Raw genomic sequence first — 21,514 nt, forward strand, 5'->3', positions numbered from 1 at the left:
ACTGAGGAGTGCACAATACAGAAACAGGAAAGAAATAACAGAACCGTAACTGGGAGAACATTGAAAAAGGGGATCAGAGAAAAGAAGAGAGAACACAAAAGAAAAGGAAGGAAGAGGATAGAAAAGGTGGAAGAGAAAGAAATGGAAAATGTAAACACAAAAGGAGGAAAATAAAAAAGTGACAGAATGTAATGTGGAACTGAGAAATGGCAGCAAAGATTAAAGTTAACTGTCAAGTAGTTACAGAGAGAGACATACTGGGAGGAATAAACAATAAAGTGTAGAGAGAATACCAGAAAAGTATTCTGAAATTGATATATTTGTTGCAATTTCTAAGGGCAGAAGACCAAATCTGGCGGTCTAAACTCAATCTCTACTCAGGCCTTACTTAGGGAAAATTCCCAGTGAAGTTAATCAGGCTTGCCTGAATAAGAACCTCAGGATCTGGCCCAGAATATTTTTTTAAAGTACACATTTAGAAGTCATGTCTATTCTTTAAAATCCAATATAAAATATTCTGAGTGTAACATTTTCAAATGACTAAAAGCTCTTCAATTCTAGTTCTCTGTTAAAGAGGTGTTGCCAACACACCGCTTTCATTTTATATGTATTATTTTATTTTATTTATTTATTTAGGGAAGCAGGAATGTTCTAGTTTCCTGAAACATGTTAAAGAAACAGAAGCAGCAACCAAAACAAAAATCACAGAAGAACTGCATTTGGTGCCCAGATTTTGGAAGCTTGTGGCACATTTGCCAGCAAGCCACAAAATGATTTGTCCCATCCTGCCTGTTTTATTTACACAGCCAATCAACACTAGCACTGCCTACCATTCAACATGTTTGTACAGCACAGTCTGATCCATCAGCTCACTGGGTACTGAAGGTATGGAAAGTTACTGGGAAAAAGTAAGCGTAAACTCACTATCATGTTAGGCTTACTAATTAATTAATGATTCCAACACCTAACTAGTGACCCAATCCAAAGCTCAATGAAACCTCCCATTGGCTTCAGTGGGCTTGGACCAGACTCATTTTCCCCATTACTTGAGCTGAAACACATTGCGTTAACTCTTCCCACTAATCTTACGTGGCAAAGTTGGCTGTTATATTACTACCTGACTCAAGCTAAAAGCCTGCCTGATTACCTAGTCTTTGGACGGGGAATACCTCAGAGGTTGTTTACTGAAACAAAATGATCAGCCTTCCACAATGCCTGGTCTGCAGCTTTCTGCACTGCTCTAGAGATGTCTATAGGCCAGGTAGACTATGCCCCTTAGGCCAGATGGCCAGATGTGTGTGTGCTCTTGCCCCAAAATAGCTTACAAGACTTATCCAGGCAGGCACCTGGGTTCTTCCTAGTTTTCATTTTCCACAGGCACTCTGCTGTTAATCCGAGGGAAGGCGGGGGAGAGGAGGGAAGGGAAGCAGCCGGAATCAGAGGTAAAGTCCTGAAAATATCCAAATCCAACAAGTCTGTTTTTTCTCAGCCTGACTGCTGTCATCACCTGAAGTTTCTGGCTGCAAAAAACTATTTCACTGTCAAGGAACTGGGAGACTTACTAAAGGTGCAATATGGAGGTTACTTACAGTGAATTCCCCGGTGACTGCATCAAACCCCACATGAATCGTATGTTCAAAATCTGAAGGAAGAGAGATCTCAGGACGCTCTTTCTCTTTCTTCTTATTGGCTAGAGGCAAAAATGTTAACATGCGCTTATTTTCTGCAGTTTTTTCATTCACAGGTATTTACAATCAGGTTCAGTAAAAGTAACCATTTTAAACTGGGAAACAATTAATTCAAAGGGAATCTTATCCGCTACAGAGACCCAGGTTAATGAAGTGCCAACCTAATGTATACCCCTTTTTCGAGGTGGCCCATGAGACTGTATTTGATTTTCTTCACATGACCAAATCCAGATTACAGCTACCAAGAGTCAAGCAAGGAATCCACTTTAAACAAATGTAAAAGCCTTCTTAGGCATCTATATAAAGGAAGCAGGCAGGTAAGTTATTTCCACCATCATTTCTCTTTTTAATCACGCCTTCATATCCAGCGGCTAATACTTGTTTGATTTATTTTTTCAAAACTCTGAAGTTTGTCCTAACAGATTTTGATGCTTCTTGTGGAAGGAGCTTGATTGGGGGGGGGGGGGGGCGAGGGGAATCAATAAAAGTTGCATTTGCATTTCCTCTCCCTCCTGTTATAGCCCTTTGGTAAAGCATCATATTTTATGGTTGTCTGTTCCCAGCACTCTTCTCCATTGAAGAACTGAATGGCAGCACCACATCCATGACCAGTTTTACTGAGTATTCAAATGACAAACAAACAAAATTTTGGCCCCTGGCTGGTGACCAAATCAAGGTACTTCAGGAGCACTCACCTTTTGGGTCTGGCAGAGTTTTTGAGATACTATGAATGACAACCCTCTATAAATTGGGTGGGTGAAATTCTATGGCCTGCGTTGTGCAGGCGGTCAGACTAGATGATCATAATTGTCCCTTCTGACCTAAATATCTATGAATCTATGAATCTATAAGACAAAAGGTACCTCCACTAACACACTGAATTAGAAGTTACAGCGAAATAACTGTTCATGCAACAAATTGTGTTTAGGTTACAAAAACTTCTGGGGAAACCTATCCAAATCCAGGCAGAACCCTAGTTAAAATATCAAATATAAGCTTATGAATAAACCTAACTGTAGAACATATTTACTGAACTCTCAAATACATCTCTAAAGGAGTCTACATATAATTCAGACACTATGTTCAAACAGCAGGAGTCCAGTGATAGTACAAGCTGAAGTATTTGGTTTCCTTGGAGAACCGTCATACTTTACAAACTGAAACCATACAGGTAGATAGTATAGAACACGGGTGGCCAACCTGTGGCTCCGGAGCCACATGCGGCTCTTCAGAAGCTAATATGTGGCTCCTTGTCTAGGCACCGACTCCGGGGCTGGAGCTCCAGGCGCCAACCTTCCAATGTGCCGGGGGGTGCTCACTGCTCGACCCCTGGCTCTGCCACAGGCCCTCTCCCACTCCACCCCTTCCCCTGAGCCTGCCGTGCCCTCACTCCTCCCTCCTCCCCCCAGAACCTCCTGCACGCCATGAAACAGCTGATCAGGAGGTGTGGGGAGGGAGGGGGAGGCGCTGATCGGCGGCGCTGCTAGGGGTGGGAGGCTCTGGGTGCAGGGGGAGGGGAGTGCTGATGGCGGGGCTGCTGACGTATTACTGTGGCTCTTTGGAAATGTACATTGGTAAATTCTGGCTCCTTCTCAGGCTCAGGCTGGCCAACCCTGGTATAGGACATAGCTATTTGCAGGTTCTTCTTTTATCCTAGTGCGGTGTGCACTGCTGTTGAAGGGAGCAACTGCTTCCCTGTGGAACAGCTTTGCCACTTCAGCTGAAATAGCATGTGCTAAAAAGGGGGCTAGAATGTATTCGAATTTCTATCTGCAATGTGTTTTAGTTACTAATCCCAATTCGAGAAAGAAGATGTTAATAAAATGTTAGTAGAATGCACATTGCATCATCTCTAATGCTTTAAACTGAAAATTTCTGCAATATACCCTTGAAGCCAGCTCTTCCTTTCCTCCCTTCCCATCAGTTTAATACAAATATTTAGGGAACGGATTTATAAATTCTCATCATGTTCCTAGACTGACTAGCTCTGCAAATCTGATATGACGTCACACGAACAGTCACAAGGTCTCCAGAGATATATGGGGCCATGATTTGGGTCTTTAGGCACGGCTGTAGTACAAATTAATAAATAACATGGCAGCTGCAGGCTAAAGGAAGGTCTGATATAAAGCACTGGTTTTGGGAGGAAAGGAGCACCTTCACCGAAGGTGTGGGAATCATGCTGTGAACCTGCATGTTTGGTCAGCAACATGCATGACAGTTTAGTAAGAGAGCAAGAAGTGACTGTGCATTCCCTTCATTTGTCCTTCACACTCCCTGGGTACATTATTAAGGATAGCCAAGTTGTACAGAAAAAGTTGCATGGCAGCAATTTTGTTGAGAGACTTATTTCCACAAGCAAGTTTCCTGTTCTATTGACAGAGAGCAGTGGGGAGCTGAGTGAATGGAGTCTTTGTTCTATAAATATTCACATTTTGCACTTTTATTTGTATCCAAGCCAAGTCAGACTTCTACCTTAAACACTAAGCTAGTGGCTTTTTATTTTGCCTTTCCTGATGAGTGACAGCGTTGGGTCTGCCAATAGATGGCATTAGTGAAGTCCCTCATCTGGTGCCTGAGCTCACTGTGTGTGCATGCATCCTGCACAACACCATAGTCAAGACACAAACCAGGTCCCTCTTGGTTCGCAGGCAAACCAATATGAGCTGTGCTAATCTCATTTCAGAAGGAAGTGTTTCTTTCCCTGTTTGACCTTAATGCCACTTTACACATCCAGTTAGTTGGCAGAGAAAAGTCAGCTTTCCCCAAAGTTAGCACATACTGCCCTTCGTACTGAAAGTATAGGGTATTTTGAATTCTTTATTCCCATGTCCATAGTGTTGCATTTATCCTAATTGAATAATTACCTGCTGCATTTCTGCCCAAGATCCTAACATCTACACAATGTTAACTCATAATTTATTTTCCTTCAGCACTTGGAAGAGACAACAGTAATATATCAAGTCAGAATGCCAGGGTTTTTCCTTTCATCTATAATGAATTGTTACTTAATTTTCAGTAATAAGAGATCATATCCTTTCAGTGTATGTGATTCTTTATTGTATATAACAAAATTGGCTTTTCCTAGCTTGCCACTTGCAAGTGACTGCAGCAAAAATTGGATTTAAAGGGTCATCAAGTTCAGTTTAAAGGAACAGTCAGATCTGTAAGTGCAATTAGGTGCTATACAATATGTTCTATCAAAAATTGGAACTTGTTACCCTTTACAGGATTCTCATTCCCGGTGACAAGCATTATAGATCACTTCAGAAGACTTGTTTCAGAGTAGCAGCCGTGTTAGTCTGTATCCGCAAAAAGAACAGGAGTACTTGTGGCACCTTAGAGACTAACAAATTTATCGGAGCATAAGCTTTCATGGGCTACAGCCCAGTTCATTGGATGCATAGAATGGAACATATAGTAAGAAGATATATATATATATACACACATACATACAGATAAGTTGGAAGTTGCCATACAAACTGTGAGAGGCTAATTAGCAACCTCTCTGGCCACTCAGTAAAAGATTTAAGGGTGGCAATTTTGCAACAGAAAAGCTTCAAAAACAGACTCCAAGGAGAAACTGCTGAGCTTGAATTAATATGCAAACTAGATACCATTAACTTGGGTTTGAATAGAGACTGGGAGTGGCTGGGTCATTACACATATTGAATCTATTTCCCTAAAGTTAAGTATCCTCATACCTTCTTGTCAACTGTCTAAATGGGCCATCTTGATTATCACTACAAAAAGTTTTTTTCTCCTGCTGATAATAGCTCATCTTAACTAATTAGCCTCTCACAGTTTGTATCGCAACTTCCAACTTATCTGTATGTATATATATATATATCTTCTTACTATATGTTCCATTCTATGCATCCAATGAAGTGGGCTGTAGCCCACGAAAGCTTATGCTCTAATAAATTTGTTAGTCTCTAAGGTACCACAAGTACTCCTGTTCTTTTTTCAGGAGACTTGGCAAGTATGCATGGCATACCTCTGCTTAAAGATTGCATTCAAAACACTGATAACATGTAAATTAAATAAGGAATTAGATGTCTATATTTAACCCCACTGTCTAAACATTTTGACACTTTTCTATGCCCTGCAACCCAAATCACATACCTTCCATGTGAAGTGGTGAAATATAATGTGATGGGCTGACTCCTCTGCACGAATATCTGTAATTCTTGCTTGCTTATGTTATAAATGATCTGTGATAAATTGGCCAATATAAACACAGCTGTCAAAGTTTGGGAAATGTGAAATCACCCACCACATCTGCAACAATTATTACAGATCAAAAGATGACAAGGAAATAGACAGTGTTCTGTCTGGTTTCTCCCAGTCACACTATTATGATGCTAAAAACCGTCTCTTTGGCAGTAAAATGTGACTCATCTAAGTGGTGACTTTTTCATTTCTCTTGTAAGGGAAAGAACAGCTTGCCCTCTTTTCACCTGCTCATTTCATTGTTTAATTCCCTTCTATCCCCCTTTCATTCTGTTCTTTTCTCTGGGTCCTTTCTTTTCTCCACCCTCTTCTCACCTTATTCTAATCTTTCCTCCTTCTCCCTTCTCTTCTACCCCAGCATCCCCATTCTTTTCTTTCTCCTCTTTTCCCCCTTATCCCAACAGGTCTGTTCTTCCTCCATTTTCTTATTTTTATGTATCTGAGGCAACTTAGCTACCAAGGGCCAAATTCTGCTCTCAGCTACACCAGTCTAAATCTTCATGGGGTTTAATATTGTTAATACTACTATCATTTACACCAATATAGCTGAAAAGAGAGTCAGGTGGATACATTTCCTTTGTGATAATTTAGGTTTAATTTCCCGTAATTTCCTTACTAGGCCACCACTTCCCGCTATACGGTAGTACTTATTTTTGCAGAGCAGCAAATCCAGGCGATTCAGTGAGAATGGAAAAGAAGGCTCTATCTACAGGACTGCAAAAACCCCAACAACAACCCAAAAAACCCAGCCCAGAACCCCATCAATTTCCTTGAATGGCTCTGCTCCCAGTTTTCCTGAAGGAACAGAGCCCAGCTGGGAGGAGACGCACAGCCTCTGAATCCCCAATAGCTACTGACTACTATCATACTTAAGAGGAAGGAAAATGGTTAGAGCACCAGCCTGGGATTTATGAGACCTGGTTTCAATTGCCTGCTCTGCCACAGGACTTTCTGTGTGACCTTGGGCAAGCTATTTAGTCACTCTGTGCCTCAGTTCCTCATCTGTAAAATGGCAATGGTACTTCCCTACCTCACAGAGGTATTGAGGAAACACACATTGCAGACAGAGGAACTTAGATACTGTAGTGATTATGAGCATATAATTACTTAACACAGATTATTTGTATTGTGGTAGCACCTAGGGGTTCTAGTCATGGATCAAGCCCCATTGGACTTAACAAAAAGATGGTCCCTACCTCAAAGAGCTTAGGGACTAACTATAACGTGAGAGATAACAGGTGCATACAACAATCAGACAGGGGAAGCACAAGGAAACAATGAGACAGTATTGGTCAGCATGATAAGTAGTGGTCACAGTACACCAGCTACCTATCCGTTACAAAGAAAGGTTGACAGAACACTTCAAGCAGTGTAGCACATCTCAGGCCTGGTGAATGAACAAAGGATACAAATGTCCTAGTCTGTTTAAGGAGAAATATCCTACGATTCTCTTTCTCTCTCGTTCTGTTTAAAAGATCTGATAGCAGGATATTATAATAAATCTGTGATGCTGAAATCAGTTGCACTGGATCAAAATGGACATGTTAAAGTAATGTTGTGCTTGTAACCAAGACTTTCAAAGTTTGTCACTGTGTAACTCTGTAAAGAATGCACAAGCTAGCTGATACCCTGACCTACAAATCAGCCATGAGATGAATTCAATTCAATGGATTTGGCACATCCTGAGCATCAAAGCTAAATATTCTTACTATTTCACACAACAAAATTAAAATACAAAATGCTAGTCACTTTACTCCTAGTTACACCTGTAGTGATGAAATCTAAATGACTACTAAATTGATTCTGATCTTCTATACGAGAAGAAAATGAACTACTGTTCTGGCTGTAACAGATTATTTTGGGCATGGATTCCTTCTGGATCTCCCCTTTTCTGCATCTGTTTCACACACTACCTCATGCTGAGGAAGTTTTCCCTCAGAAGAGAATCAACACCACTCTGATGTCAGCCAGAAGGGGAAATGACTCAAGTCATTCTGTCACCCCAGGAGCTATGGTGGTTTTCAATCAAGGGAGTCAAGTCAAAATGTCCTCTCTACTTTTTAGTGCTGTGTTAGAGCCAGAAGAGAATGTGGTTTAAATAATCAGGGCCAAGCCAGAAGTCCTAAGTAGGATACACTCAGGGGCCACTAGGCCATCCTCTCTGAGGAAAGAGGGAGAGGGATGGACACAGAAGGCAGCAGCAGGGTAACGGGCAACTTATATGTAGCAGGAGGGAGAAAACTTCTCTTGCTGCCTGTGGTCCTCCTGGAGTATTATCTTTCCTTCCAAGATCTCCTTTCCCCTGTTCCTCCCCTTCACCTCCCAGGCCTGTTGCTTTCAATTCCACCTTACATGGCCACTCCTACAGTGGGTGCATCCTCTGCTTCCGTTTGCCAAGCTGGCTGGGGAAGCTGCTTTCCATGCCCTGTGCTGCACTCAGCCCCTAGGCGGCAGTGGCTGGGAAGAGAGTGCTGGCCACGGGTGGGAAAATGCCTGCACGGCCAGGCAATAGGGGTTGGGACAGGAAGGTGCCACGGTCCGCAGACGCTAGGACCGCACAGCAGTGACTCAACCCCTATGACCATAGCTCAGACCTCCCCAGCCAGCCCCCCTCCGTGACTCAGCCCTGCCCCAATGCACATACACCCCTAACACCACCAGCCGCTCATACACCCAGACACTTCCGACTACACCCTGCCCCATAGCACATACACCCCTAGCACCTCCAGTCAGCCCCCACTCACCTCTGAATTCCCCAAATCTCCAAATAACCCCACCCCAGTAACTCACCCCAATACATTCATAACATATACGCCCCCATTAATGCCTAACATCTCCACTGAACCCTAGTCCAGTAATTTACTCTTAATACGCCCTCGGACCCACCTCATGCTCACACACTCCAAACACCCCCCTTAATATGCAATCAATGTATCACAGTTTAAGAACTGTATGCACGACATTCCCTCCCCCCCTCCCCCCCATACACTCACTCATGCGGTCCCAACTCTGGTATTCCTAAGGCAAAGTGCAGTGGCAGTCACAGCTCCGGGCTTATCTGCTCCCCAATCCCGTGTTGTCCAAGGCATCTCTTACCCATCCTGTGCATGCTGCATCAAGCCACTGAAATGCAGCTATCAGAAACTTTTCTCAAACTTTATTAAAATGGGGTACTAATAGCCTCTCCAAAAAGGGACGAGTGGCTGTGATAATGTTACAAAGCAGGAGCACGAAGCATCGTAATCTTCCACCCCCTTTGCATCGTGCAGAGTCCTGCAGGTCAGAAAATCAATTGTGGCACCAACCTGGAACTGGGAGGAGCTGCGCTGCTCTCAGAGTAATGTCACAAAAAACCTTCTGACACAAGGGGAGATTTGAATCATTTCCTGTCTTGGTTCTAAGACTCACTTCTACCTTTATATTTGCAAATGCATTTCAACTAATGCAACACAGCCTACTGATTTAACAGTAACTGCATTTAAAATACCCACACGTTACCTTCCTTCACTCCTCAAATGCATTTAAAAATACAAGACATGCTTCTCTTCAGAGATTCAAATAACGCAACATACATTCCTGGTTTACGCATTTAAAAAATCCAAGACACACTTCGACCTTAATTAAGCACATGTTTTGGTGTTGTTTTGTAAAAAAAAAAATAAAAAAAATTACACCCTTCCTCATCTCAACAAGTGCAAATAAAAGCAAGACCCCTTTCTCCATTCTTTAAATGCAAATACATTTTTTTTAATTCAAAACACATGCCTCCCCTAATTTTGCAAATGAAATTTGAACCTTATTCCCTTGGTTTCACTCTGCAAATGCAAGACAAAACCCAGTCTAAACCACAAATGCATTTAAAAAATGCAAGACCATGTGTGCATGTGTGTTTTATTGTCCTGGTCAGCTACACAAAGATAATTAATGAAACATCACCTCCTCCTCTCTGAAAATACGGCATTAGAATTATAGTAACATAACGCTTTGGGGTAGTTTTTAATTAGCATGTCCCACAGATGAAACAGAAAGAAAGCACAGGCAGAAAGCAAACACAGCAACCAACAAACGACAGGAAGAGAGAAAAGTAACCCCTTTGCACTGCTGATACTTTACTTTTATCCCCTCCTCCTGGGAAGATGGAGCGCAGCCTGGCCTTCTTGTTCTTCTCTTCTGGGGCCATGGGGAGCGGTTTGGTGCTGTGGTTCAGTGCTGAAGAATCACGATTGTTGCTGTTCATTCTCAGCGGAGGGGCTGGAGGTTTCTCTTCAATATCCAGACTATCGGACATCTTCAGCAGCCCTCACAGCCTCCTGTAAAAACCAGTACAGAAAGCTACAGTTCACAAAAGGACACCCAGCTTGGGGTGCTGGGAGGGGACGAAGAAAAGCATAAGGATGAACCAAGGAGGGGCATGTGGTAGAAGTTTGTTTTAGCCTTTCGAATCAGGTACTCTTGGCACTATAAATAAATACTACTGCTAATCATAACAATGGTAAAATAAATGTTAACACGTTTTAATCCCAGTTAACGCTTTTTAAAATTATATTTAAAACTCATTTTCTTCCTACCTACAAACAGGGTTTTCATCTCAAACCAGCACAGACCTACCAGAGCAAAAATTAGAGATATTCTTAGTTGACATCTTAGAAAATAGTTGACATTAACAATTTCTGCAATGCAGAAAACTGCTTGTCAAGGGGGTAACGGGTCACAAATATTGATTTCCCCCCTGCTTCATGCTTACTGAGAGTATCCCAGGGAGTGTGGGAATTCACTGGAGGGGGGGACATTTTTTCAAGGGAAACTATTCTAAAGCAATAATTTAAAGTATTTTTACACATAAAAATGAACCCTATGTTTACCTCAAAATCAAGATAAAAAATCAGAAAAATAACCACCACATATTGGAAACCATATTATAATAATCTTTTGGAAGCTACAAACTAAAATCAGCTCTGAGTCCCACTCCACCCCTACTGCTCTGTATTACCATACAGGTTGTTATTGTAGGGTTCTTTATGATTAGGATGACCAGATAGCAACTGTGAAAAAATGGGACAGGGGGTGGGAGGAGGTAATAGGCGCCTATATATGAAAAAGTCCCCCAAAAATGGGACTGTCCCTATAAAAACGAGACATCTGGTCACCCTACTTACGATGCTTGGCTGACTGTACCACTTTGTTATTGTATGGCTGTTAATGATCATTGCTTTATGCACTGGTTTGTCACTCACAAGTGCTGGGCTATGTATACCGGTCCTGTACATTACTTTAGTCACAAGTGCTTTTTTCCTTCAGAATTGTTGTATTTATTTGGGGGAGAATTACCTAGAAATAATTATACACGATTTGCAAATAGATATGGGGAGGGGGAAAGCAAATCAAATTTTATGTTTCGCAACTTCTCTCGTATATCTGTAATGTAAGTACAGAGTATGATGCTATCAAACTGGGGTAACAAGCAAGCAGTAATTTAGGCAAATAAAATCTTAATACATAAGACCTGAAAATAATATCTGATTCAGAAAGGATCGTTCATACTATGTTAGATATATTAAACTTTTTTAATAGGGTCTGATTCTACAAACACCATGCCTTCCGAAACCCTCCATTCAGAAAGGGCTTATATAACCCACTGGTGAGTATGTGTTACTTACAGGTCCCCATCTGCGCTGACTTGCAGATGAGATGAGTTGTTACAGCCCCCAGCTAGGCAACCAAGACTCTTTAGCTTAAGCTGAAGCAGCTTGTGCTTTTAGCTCTGGAGGCTCCCAGCGTGTGTGTCGACCAAAGATGGCAGCCATCACACTTGCAAGGTCACACCTTGACGCCCTATAAACGTAAATCTTATGCTCAAGGTTTGGCAAAGGGAAAGTTATTGTTTGCAGGCTTGGGGATAAAGCCTCTAAGAGTAACTGCGTTAACACTGATAGAGCTAAAATTCTGTCAAGACTTTCTCCTATAGTAGAACCGTTTTTTATGCGTAAATAAAATTCCCATTGGCTTCAGAGAGAGTTACATGCATGTATACACTAAAGGATTGATCCCAATATTAGAGAAGTTCACCCCAGTATAAATTTGTTATAAAAACTTGGAAAAAATATAAAACTTTTGTTGTTTTTAAAGTACTGCACACAAACTGATTGTTTCATGATTTTTTGCCTTTATTACTGTATTTATTTTACCTGAATTTAGCCTTCATGAACTCACAGACTTTGAGATTCAAATCTTTTTCCTGCAGATAGGTACAATACAGGAAGGGGCAGTGCAAAACCAGCTAACGTGCCTCATTCTTGCACTGAAGATGTGATAATGGATTTTGAAATGAGTGGAGCTTTAAATCCAGTTCCTACAAACTAGGTTCTGAACTGAGACATGCCCCTACTCCACCACACCCCATTTCATACAGGCTATTACTAGGGCTGTCGATTAATCGCAGTTAAGTCATGCGATTAACTCAAAAAATTAATCGCGATTAATTGCATTGTTAAACAATAGAATACCAATTGAAATTTATTTAATATTTTGGATGTTTTTCTACATTTTCAAATATATTGATTTCTATTACAACACAGAATACAAAGTGTACAGTGCTCACTTTATATTATTGTTTTTATGACAAATATTTACACTGTAAAAATGATAAACAAAAGAAATAGTATTTTTCAATTCACCTCATACAAGTACTGTAGTGCAATCTCTTTGTTGTGACAGTGTAACTTACAAACGTAGATTATTTTTTAACGTAACTGCACTCAAAAACAAAACAATGTAAAACTTTAGAGCCTACAAGTCCACTCAGTCCTACTTCTTGTTCAGCCAATTGCTAAGACAAACAAGTTTGTTTACATTTACAGGTTTAAGAATCTGAAGTGCCTATAATTAGAAAGACCAAAAAAGAATTTGAAGAACAGCTGGCCAAAGCCTCCAAAAGTAATAGCACATTTTAAAAAAAATACATTAGAAGCAGAAAGCCTGCAAACAACCAGTGGGGCCACTGGACAATCGAGATGCTAATGGAGCACTCAAAGACGAAAAGGCCATTGCGGAGAAACTAAATGAATTCTTTGCATCGGTCTTCACTGTTGAAGATGTGAGGGAGATTCCCAAACCTGAGCCATTCTTTTCGGGTGACAGATCTGAGGAACTGTCCCAAATTGAGGTGTCATTAGAGGAGGAACTCAAATGTGAAACTGCAGGACTACTAACTGTCATCTTTCAGAGTAACAGCCGTGTTAGTCTGTATTCGCAAAAAGAAAAGGAGTACTTGTGGCACTTTAGAGACTAACCAATTTATTTGAGCATAAGCTTTCATGAGCTACAGCTCACTTCATCGGATGCATTCAGTGGAAAATACAGTGGGGAGATTTATATACACATAGAACATGAAAAAATGGGTGTTACCATACACACCGTAAGGAGAGTGATCACCCAAGATGAGCCATTACCATCAGGAGAGTGGGGCTGGGGGGGGGGGAAGAAACACCTTTTGTGGGGACTTTGTGTGGGGGGGTGGAGGGTGAGAAAACCTGGATTTGTGCTGGAAATCACTTTAGATAAGCTATTACCAGCAGGACAGTGGGGTGGGAATAGGTATTGTTTCATATTCTCTGTGTATATATAAAGCCTGCTGCAGTTTCCACGATATGCATCTGAAGAAGTGAGCTGTAGCTCACGAAAGCTTATGCTCTAATAAATTGGTTAGTCTCTAAGGTGCCACAAGTCCTCCTTTACCTTTTGTAGTGATAATCAAGGTGGGTTCTGAGGAGAGTGGTCACTTTGGATAAGCTATTACCAGCAGGAGAGTGAGTTTGTGTGTGTGGTTTTTGGAGGGAGGTTGAGGGTGAGAAAACCAGGATTTGTGCTGGAAATGGCCCACCTTGATTATCATACACATTTTAAAGAGAGTGGTCACTTTGGATGGGCTATTACCAGCAGGAGAGTGAGTTTGTGTGTGGGGGGGGTGGAGGGTGAGAAAACCTGGATTTGTGCTGGAAATGGCCCAACTTGATGATCACTTTAGATAAGCTTCAGAGTAACAGCCGTGTTAGTCTGTATTCGCAAAAAGAAAAGGAGTACTTGTGGCACCTTAGAGACTAACCAATTTATTAGAGCATAAGCTTTCGTGAGCTACAGCTCACTTCCTCAGATGCATATCGTGGAAACTGCAGCAGGCTTTATATATACACAGAGAATATGAAACAATACCTCCTCCCACCCCACTGTCCTGCTGGTAATAGCTTATCTAAAGTGATCATCAGGTGGGCCATTTCCAGCACAAATCCAGGTTTTCTCACCCTCCACCCCCCCACACAAATTCACTCTCCTGCTGGTGATAGCCCATCCAAAGTGACAACTCTTTACACAATGTGCATGACAATCAAGTTGGGCTATTTCCTGCACAAATCCAGGTTTTCTCACATCCTCCCCACCCCCATACACACACAAACTCACTCTCCTGCTGGTAATAGCTCATCCAAACTGACCACTCTTCAAGTTTAAATCCAAGTTAAACCAGAACATCTGGGGGGGGGGGGGTAGGGAAAAACAAGAGGAAACAGGCTACCTTGCATAATGACTTAGCCACTCCCAGTCTCTATTTAAGCCTAAATTAATAGTATCCAATTTGCAAATGAATTCCAATTCAGCAGTTTCTCGCTGGAGTCTGGATTTGAAGTTTTTTTGTTTTAAGATAGCGACCTTCATGTCTGTGATTGCGTGACCAGAGAGATTGAAGTGTTCTCCGACTGGTTTATGAATGTTATAATTCTTGACATCTGATTTGTGTCCATTTATTCTTTTACGTAGAGACTGTCCAGTTTGACCAATGTACATGGCAGAGGGGCATTGCTGGCACATGATGGCATATATCACATTGGTGGATGTGCAGGTGAACGAGCCTCTGATAGTGTGGCTGATGTTATTAGGCCCTGTGATGGTGTCCCCTGAATAGATATGTGGGCACAATTGGCAACGGGCTTTGTTGCAAGGATAAGTTCCTGGGTTAGTGGTTCTGTTGTGTGGTATGTGGTTGTTGGTGAGTATTTGCTTCAGGTTGCGGGGCTGTCTGTAGGCAAGGACTGGCCTGTCTCCCAAGATTTGTGAGAGTGTTGGGTCATCCTTTAGGATAGGTTGTAGATCCTTAATAATGCGTTGGAGGGGTTTTAGTTGGGGGCTGAAGGTGACGGCTAGTGGCGTTCTGTTATTTTCTTTGTTAGGCCTGTCCTGTAGTAGGTAACTTCTGGGAACTCTTCTGGCTCTATCAATCTGTTTCTTTACTTCTGCAGGTGGGTACTGTAGTTGTAAGAAAGCTTGACAGAGATCTTGTAGGTGTTTGTCTCTGTCTGAGGGGTTGGAGCAAATGCGGTTGTATCGCAGAGCTTGGCTGTAGACGATGGTTCGTGTGGTGTGGTCAGGGTGAAAGCTGGAGGCATGCAGGTAGGAATAGCGGTCAGTAGGTTTCCGGTATAGGGTGGTGTTTATGTGACCATTGTTTATTAGCACTGTAGTGTCCAGGAAGTGGATCTCTTGTGTGGACTGGACCAGGCTGAGGTTGGTGGTGGGATGGAAATTGTTGAAATCATGGTGGAATTCCTCAAGGGCTTCTTTTCCATGGGTCCAGATGATGAAGATGTCATCAATATAGCGCAAGTAGAGTAGGGGCTTTAGGGGACGAGAGCTGAGGAAGCGTTGTTCTAAATCAGCCATAAAAATGTTGGCATACTGTGGGGCCATGCGGGTACCCATAGCAGTGCCGCTGATCTGAAGGTATACATTGTCCCCAAATGTGAAGTAGTTATGGGTAAGGACAAAGTCACAAAGTTCAGCTACCAGGTTAGCCGTGACATTATTGGGGATAGTGTTGTCATGCACATTGTGTAAAGAGTTGTCACTTTGGATGGGCTATCACCAGCAGGAGAGTGAATTTGTGTGGGGGGGTGGAGGGTGAGAAAACCTGGATTTGTGCTGGAAATGGCCCACCTGATGATCACTTTAGATAAGCTATTACCAGCAGGACAGTGGGGTGGGAGGAGGTATTGTTTCATATTCTCTGTGTATATATAAAGCCTGCTGCAGTTTCCACGATATGCATCTGAGGAAGTGAGCTGTAGCTCACGAAAGCTTATGCTCTAATAAATTGGTTAGTCTCTAAGGTGCCACAAGTACTCCTTTTCTTTTTAGATAAGCTATTACCAGCAGGAGAGTGGGGTGGGAGGTGGTATTGTTTCATGGTCTCTGTGTATATAATGTCTTCTGCAGTTTCCACAGTATGCATCCGATGAAGTGAGCTGTAGCTCACAAAAGCTCATGCTCAAATAAATTGGTTAGTCTCTAAGGTGCCACATGTATTCCTTTTCTTTTTGCGAATACAGACTAACATGGCTGTTACTCTGAAACCTTTAACTTTCTTAACAGCTTTCACTCCATTTGAGACCTTCTCAGACTGGGAGTGAATGAGTCATTACACAAAGTAAAACTATTTCCCCATGTTTATTTCCCCCCCCTCACCCCCACTGCTCCTCGGACAACATTCCTGTTAACTGCTGGAAATGGCCCACCTTGATTAACACTACAAAAGGGTGTTTCTTCCCCCCCCTCCCCCAGCCCCGCTCTCCTGCTGGTAATGGCTCCTCTTGGGTGATCACTCTCCTTACGGTGTGTATGGTAACACCCATTTTTTCATGTTCTGTGTGTATATAAATCTCCCCACTGTATTTTCCACTGAATGCATCCGATGAAGTGAGTTGTAGCTCACGAAAGCTTATGCTCAAATAAATTGGTTAGTCTCTAAGGTGCCACAAGTACTCCTTTTCTTTTAACTGTCATCTGTAACCTATCATTTCAATCAGCTGCTGTACCAACTGACTGGAGGATAGCTAATGGGACGCCAATTTTTAAAAAGGGCTCCAGAGGTGACCCTGGCAACTACAGGTCAGTAAGCCTCATGTCAGTACCAGGCAAATTGGTTGAAACTATCATAAAGAACAAAATTGTCAGACACATAGATGAACATAATTTGTTGGGAAATAGTCAACATGGTTTTTGTAAAGAGAAATCATGCCTCACCAACTACTAGAATTCTTTGAGCGGGTCAACAAGCATGTGGACAAAGGAGATCCAGTGGATATAGTGTATTTAGATTTTCAGAAAGCCTTTGACAAGGTCCCTCACCAAAGGCTCTTAAGCAAAATAAGCAACCATGGGATAAGAGGGAAGATTCTTTCGTGGATTGGTAACTGGTTAAAAGATAGGAAACAAAGGGTAGGAATAAATGGTCAGTTTTCAGAATGGAGAGAGGTAAATAGTGGTGTCCCCCAGGGATCTATACTGGGCCCAGTCCTATTTAACATATTCATAAATGATCTGGAAAAAGTGGTAAACAGTGAGGTGGCAAAATTTGCAGACAATACAAAACTACTCAAAATAGATAAGTCCCAGGCAGACTGTGAAGAGCTACGAAAGGATCTCACAAAACTGGGTGACTGGGCAAAAAAATGGCAGATGAAATTTAATATTGATAAATGCAAAGTAATGCACACTGGAAAACATAACCCTAACTGTACATATCCAATGATGGGGTCTAAATTGGCTGTTACCACTCAAGAAAGAGATCTTAGAGTCATTGTGGATAGTTCTCAGAAATCATCCACTCAGTGTGTAGTGGCAGTCAAAAAAGAAAACAGAATGTTGGAAATCATCAAGAAAGGGATAGATAATAAGACAGAAAATATCATTTTGCCTCTATATAAATCCATGGTACGCCCACACCTTGAATACTGCATGCAGATGTGGTCGCCCCATCTCAAAAAAGATCTATTGGAATTGGAAAAGGTTCAGAAGAGGGCAACAAAAATGATTAGGGATATAGAACAGCTTCCATATGAGGAGAAAGTAATAAGACTGGAACTTTTCAGCTTGGAAAGGAGGCAACTAAGGGGGGATATGATAGAGGTCTATAAAATCATAAGTCATATAGAAAAAGTAAATATGGAAGTGTTATTTACTCCTTCTCATAATACAAGAACAAGGGGCCACCGAATGAAATTAATAGGTAGCAAGTTTAAAACAAACCCAAGAAAGTATTTTTTCACGCAACACACTGTCAACCTCTGGAACTCCTTGCCAGAGGGTGTTGTGAAGGCCAATACTATAACGGGGTTCAAAAGGGAGCTAGATAGACTCATGGAAGATAGGTTCATCAATGGCTATTAGCCAGGATGGGCAGGAATGGTGTCCCTAGCCTCTGTTTGCCAGAAGCTGGGATTGGTGACAAGGCATGGATCACTTGATAACAACCTGTCTGTTCATTCCCTTTGGGGCACCTGCAATTGGCCACTCTTAGGGGACAACATACTGGGCTTGATGAACCTTTGTTCCGACCCAGTATGGCCATTCTTATGTTCCAAAATCTGAGAGGGACAAGGTGTGGAGCATGTTCTCAGAAGTCTTAAAAGTGCAACACTCCAATGCGGAAACTGCAGATCCCGAACCACCAAAAAAGAAAATCAACCTTCTGCTGGTGGCATCTGACTCAGATGATGAAAATGAACATGCATCCGTCCGCACTGCTTTGTAATGTTATCGAGCAGAACCCATCATCAGCATGGACGCATGTCTTTTGGAATGGTGGTTGAAGCATGAAAGGTCATGTGAATCTTTACCGCATCTGGCACGTAAAAATCTTGCGATGCCGGCTACAACAGTGCCGAGTGAATGCCTATTCTCACTTTCAGGTGACATTGTAAACAAGACATGGGCAGCATTATCTCCTGCAAATTGTAACCAAACTTGTTTGTCTGAGCGATTGGCTGAAGTAGGACTGAGTGGACTTGTAGGTTCTAAAGTTTTAAATTGTTTTATTTTTGAATGCAGTTATTTTTTGTACATAATTCTACATTTGTAAATTCAACTTTCATTATAAAGAGATTGCACTACAGTACTTGTATTAGGTGAATTTAAATATACTATTTCTTTTGTTTTTTACAGTCCAAATATTTGTAATAAAAATAAATATAAAGTGAGCACTGTACACTTTGTATTCTGTGTTGTAATTGAAATCAATGTATTTGGAATGTAGAAAACATCCAAAAATATTTAAATAAATGGTACTCTATTATTGTTTAACAGTACGATTAATTGCAATTATTTTTTTTAATCGCTTGACAGCCCTATCTATTACATTGCTGTCAGATAATTATAAGGTCACTACTAACCTGGGATTCACACCACTGCTCTAGATGAAAAAATCTCTTTATCCCTGAGCCTCCTCGCCCAACTTAAACTTTTGAACAACATTTTTTTCAGGCACTTTTGGTGCTTTGGGGTGGAGAATTGATTAATTTTTTTAAAAGTGATGACACTTGCAAATTAAAAAATTATTTGAAAGAATTTGAACATGTGGACTTAGCACACACGTACATCTTCCACATGGACCTGATAGACCATGGTGGCACCAGGTCTATCATATTAACGACCCATGAACTAATGTGTTTTCTAAGAAGGATTTAACGTGGGCCTCGGAAGTGATTACAGTTGTTCTGGCCAGTGACCCTCTGAGGCCTTGGCACAATGGACAGTAATGGCTTTGAAATGAGGGTCTGGAGTAAATAATACTTTGAACAGTCCATAATTCTGTGTTTATACAATGGACATAATTCCATAGTCAGCCCTCATGCGCTTACATGCCATTTTAAACCAATTTCCTGGTTTGTTTTTAAAAATACAAAAAGCCTACAGTAAGTAAAAACTCCAGTGACAATTACACCACAGGTGGGACTGGATGGCTCAAAGAATTGGTAAAAAGGGATATAGAGTCCATTCTTCCAAATACTTATGTATATGGGTAAGCATCCTCACTTGAGTAATCCCATTGCTGGGTCAAAAGGATATCCAAATATTAACATACAGAACATCCAGTTGTGCTGCCCGTGAACTTTAAGGCTGCACACCAGCTGTTGACCGGATATTATTAGTATAACTGTCGCACCTGGGAGCCCAAGTCATGGACCAGGACCCCATTGTGCTAGGCACTGTACAAACTCAGAACAAGAGCTCCCGCCCCAAAGAGCTTACTATCGAAGTGGATATTTTGGTGTGTGCTTGTGTTCAGTAACTGCAAGAATTCGGCTCATGAGACATAAGAGTCCCCCTCATGCTATCAGACCTCCTGCACTATTTAGGTACAACGGGATGTGTTGAAGAGGTAGAAATCTATTTCCCTTGAACATGCATGTGTCACTGTTAATGGCATGAAGGGGAGTTTAAGCATGTGCAGAGAGGAGCTTCTTATGGACCCTTTCACAAAGAGTTTTCTACAATGTGCCATAGAAATGTCCATTGCCCCCACTTCCTGCTTGCTGGAGGATGCTTCCCTTGGACAGTACCTTTACCCTGTGCTGACAGCGTAGAGGGGACATTTACATGGCCCTCTGCACCTACGTTAAGGCCCCTTTACATTGTCAGCTTGCTGTACAGGGGCCCAGGTAAAAATGTGAATGAGACCCAATAATAATGTCAGTTCTTGGCTACATTAGAAAGTTGTACCACTTTAACTATACCACTGTGAAAGATGAAATACAAACACTACTATAGTTAAAGCAGAACAACCCTGCTAATAGGATACAGTTATATCTGTATAATGATTCTTAATACTAGGGCTGCTATTTCCACAGGCACGAGGGAAACAGCTATACCAGGATAAGTCACCTTTATATTGGGCTAACCTGAATTCACACTAGGGCTTGTACTGATATTACTAGACTGGTAACAAATCAGACTCCTAACCTACATTCTATACCAGTATGACTTTCAAGCGCAAGCCAGGCCTTATTTAAATTTAACTCAATGTTGATTTTCTGGGTCTGAGTCCAACGTTTAACATGAATGGGGATTGTTTATTTGTTTGCATATAATTAAATGTGGGAGAGTTTTCCATGTTATGACAACAGCAACAAAAACCAAGCAATGGCGAAATTCATTTTAAGCTAATGGTGACAACTTCACACATCTCACATTATTTCCTCAGCAAGTTCCAGCTTCTGTCATGCTTACACATGTTCAGTAGCACCTTACTCTGCAAGGAGTCCCACTGATCGCAGTGGAAGTGTCTGCAAGGTAAAGTACTACGTGGTGTCAGTAAGGATGCCAGAATCTACCCCAGAATTATCTCTAACCTGCTTTTCCATGCATGCACAAACTGAATAACTGCACCTGTCAATGGGGAGTTATGGAAAGTTGCCCAGCTTTGGAGCAGGAATACAGATTTTTACTGTCATCCTTGTTGCCCATGAAAACGTGCCCCCTGCTCCAAGCATATGTTTTGCATCCACCGAATATTTTTCAGTTTGATCCCTTAGGGCAGTGCCTCTCAACCTTTTCAGACTACTGTACCCCTTTCAGGAGTCTGATTTGTCTTGACTACCCCCAAGTTTCATCTCATTTAAAAACTACTTGCTTACAAAATCAGACATAAAAGTACAAAAATAGTATCACAGCACACTGTTACTGAACAATCGCTGACTTTCTCATTTTTACCATATAATTATAAAATAAATCAATTAGAATACGAATACTGTACTTACATTTCAATGTAT

The 21,514-nt window shown here is 41.6% G+C and overlaps 1 protein-coding gene across 9 annotated transcripts in view; it reads right to left on the reverse strand.

Annotated features, from left to right (window-relative positions):
- Positions 1-21,514, reverse strand: part of PAK3 (p21 (RAC1) activated kinase 3) — a 220,260-nt gene that overhangs the window by 44,022 nt on the left and 154,724 nt on the right. For 8 of the 9 annotated variants that reach the window (XM_073361188.1, XM_073361189.1, XM_073361187.1 and 5 more), the window contains 2 exons: positions 10,035-10,231; positions 1,590-1,690 (listed from right to left, as the gene is read on the reverse strand). In XM_073361188.1, the coding sequence (XP_073217289.1) occupies positions 1,590-1,690; positions 10,035-10,209 (276 nt within the window). In that variant the 5' untranslated portion in view covers positions 10,210-10,231. The remainder of the gene's footprint in view (positions 1-1,589; positions 1,691-10,034; positions 10,232-21,514) is intronic. The other variant, XM_073361192.1, reaches the window with a different exon arrangement.

This window comes from Lepidochelys kempii, chromosome 9 (assembly GCF_965140265.1).
Source record: "Lepidochelys kempii isolate rLepKem1 chromosome 9, rLepKem1.hap2, whole genome shotgun sequence".
NCBI classification, from domain to species: Eukaryota; Metazoa; Chordata; order Testudines; family Cheloniidae; genus Lepidochelys; species Lepidochelys kempii.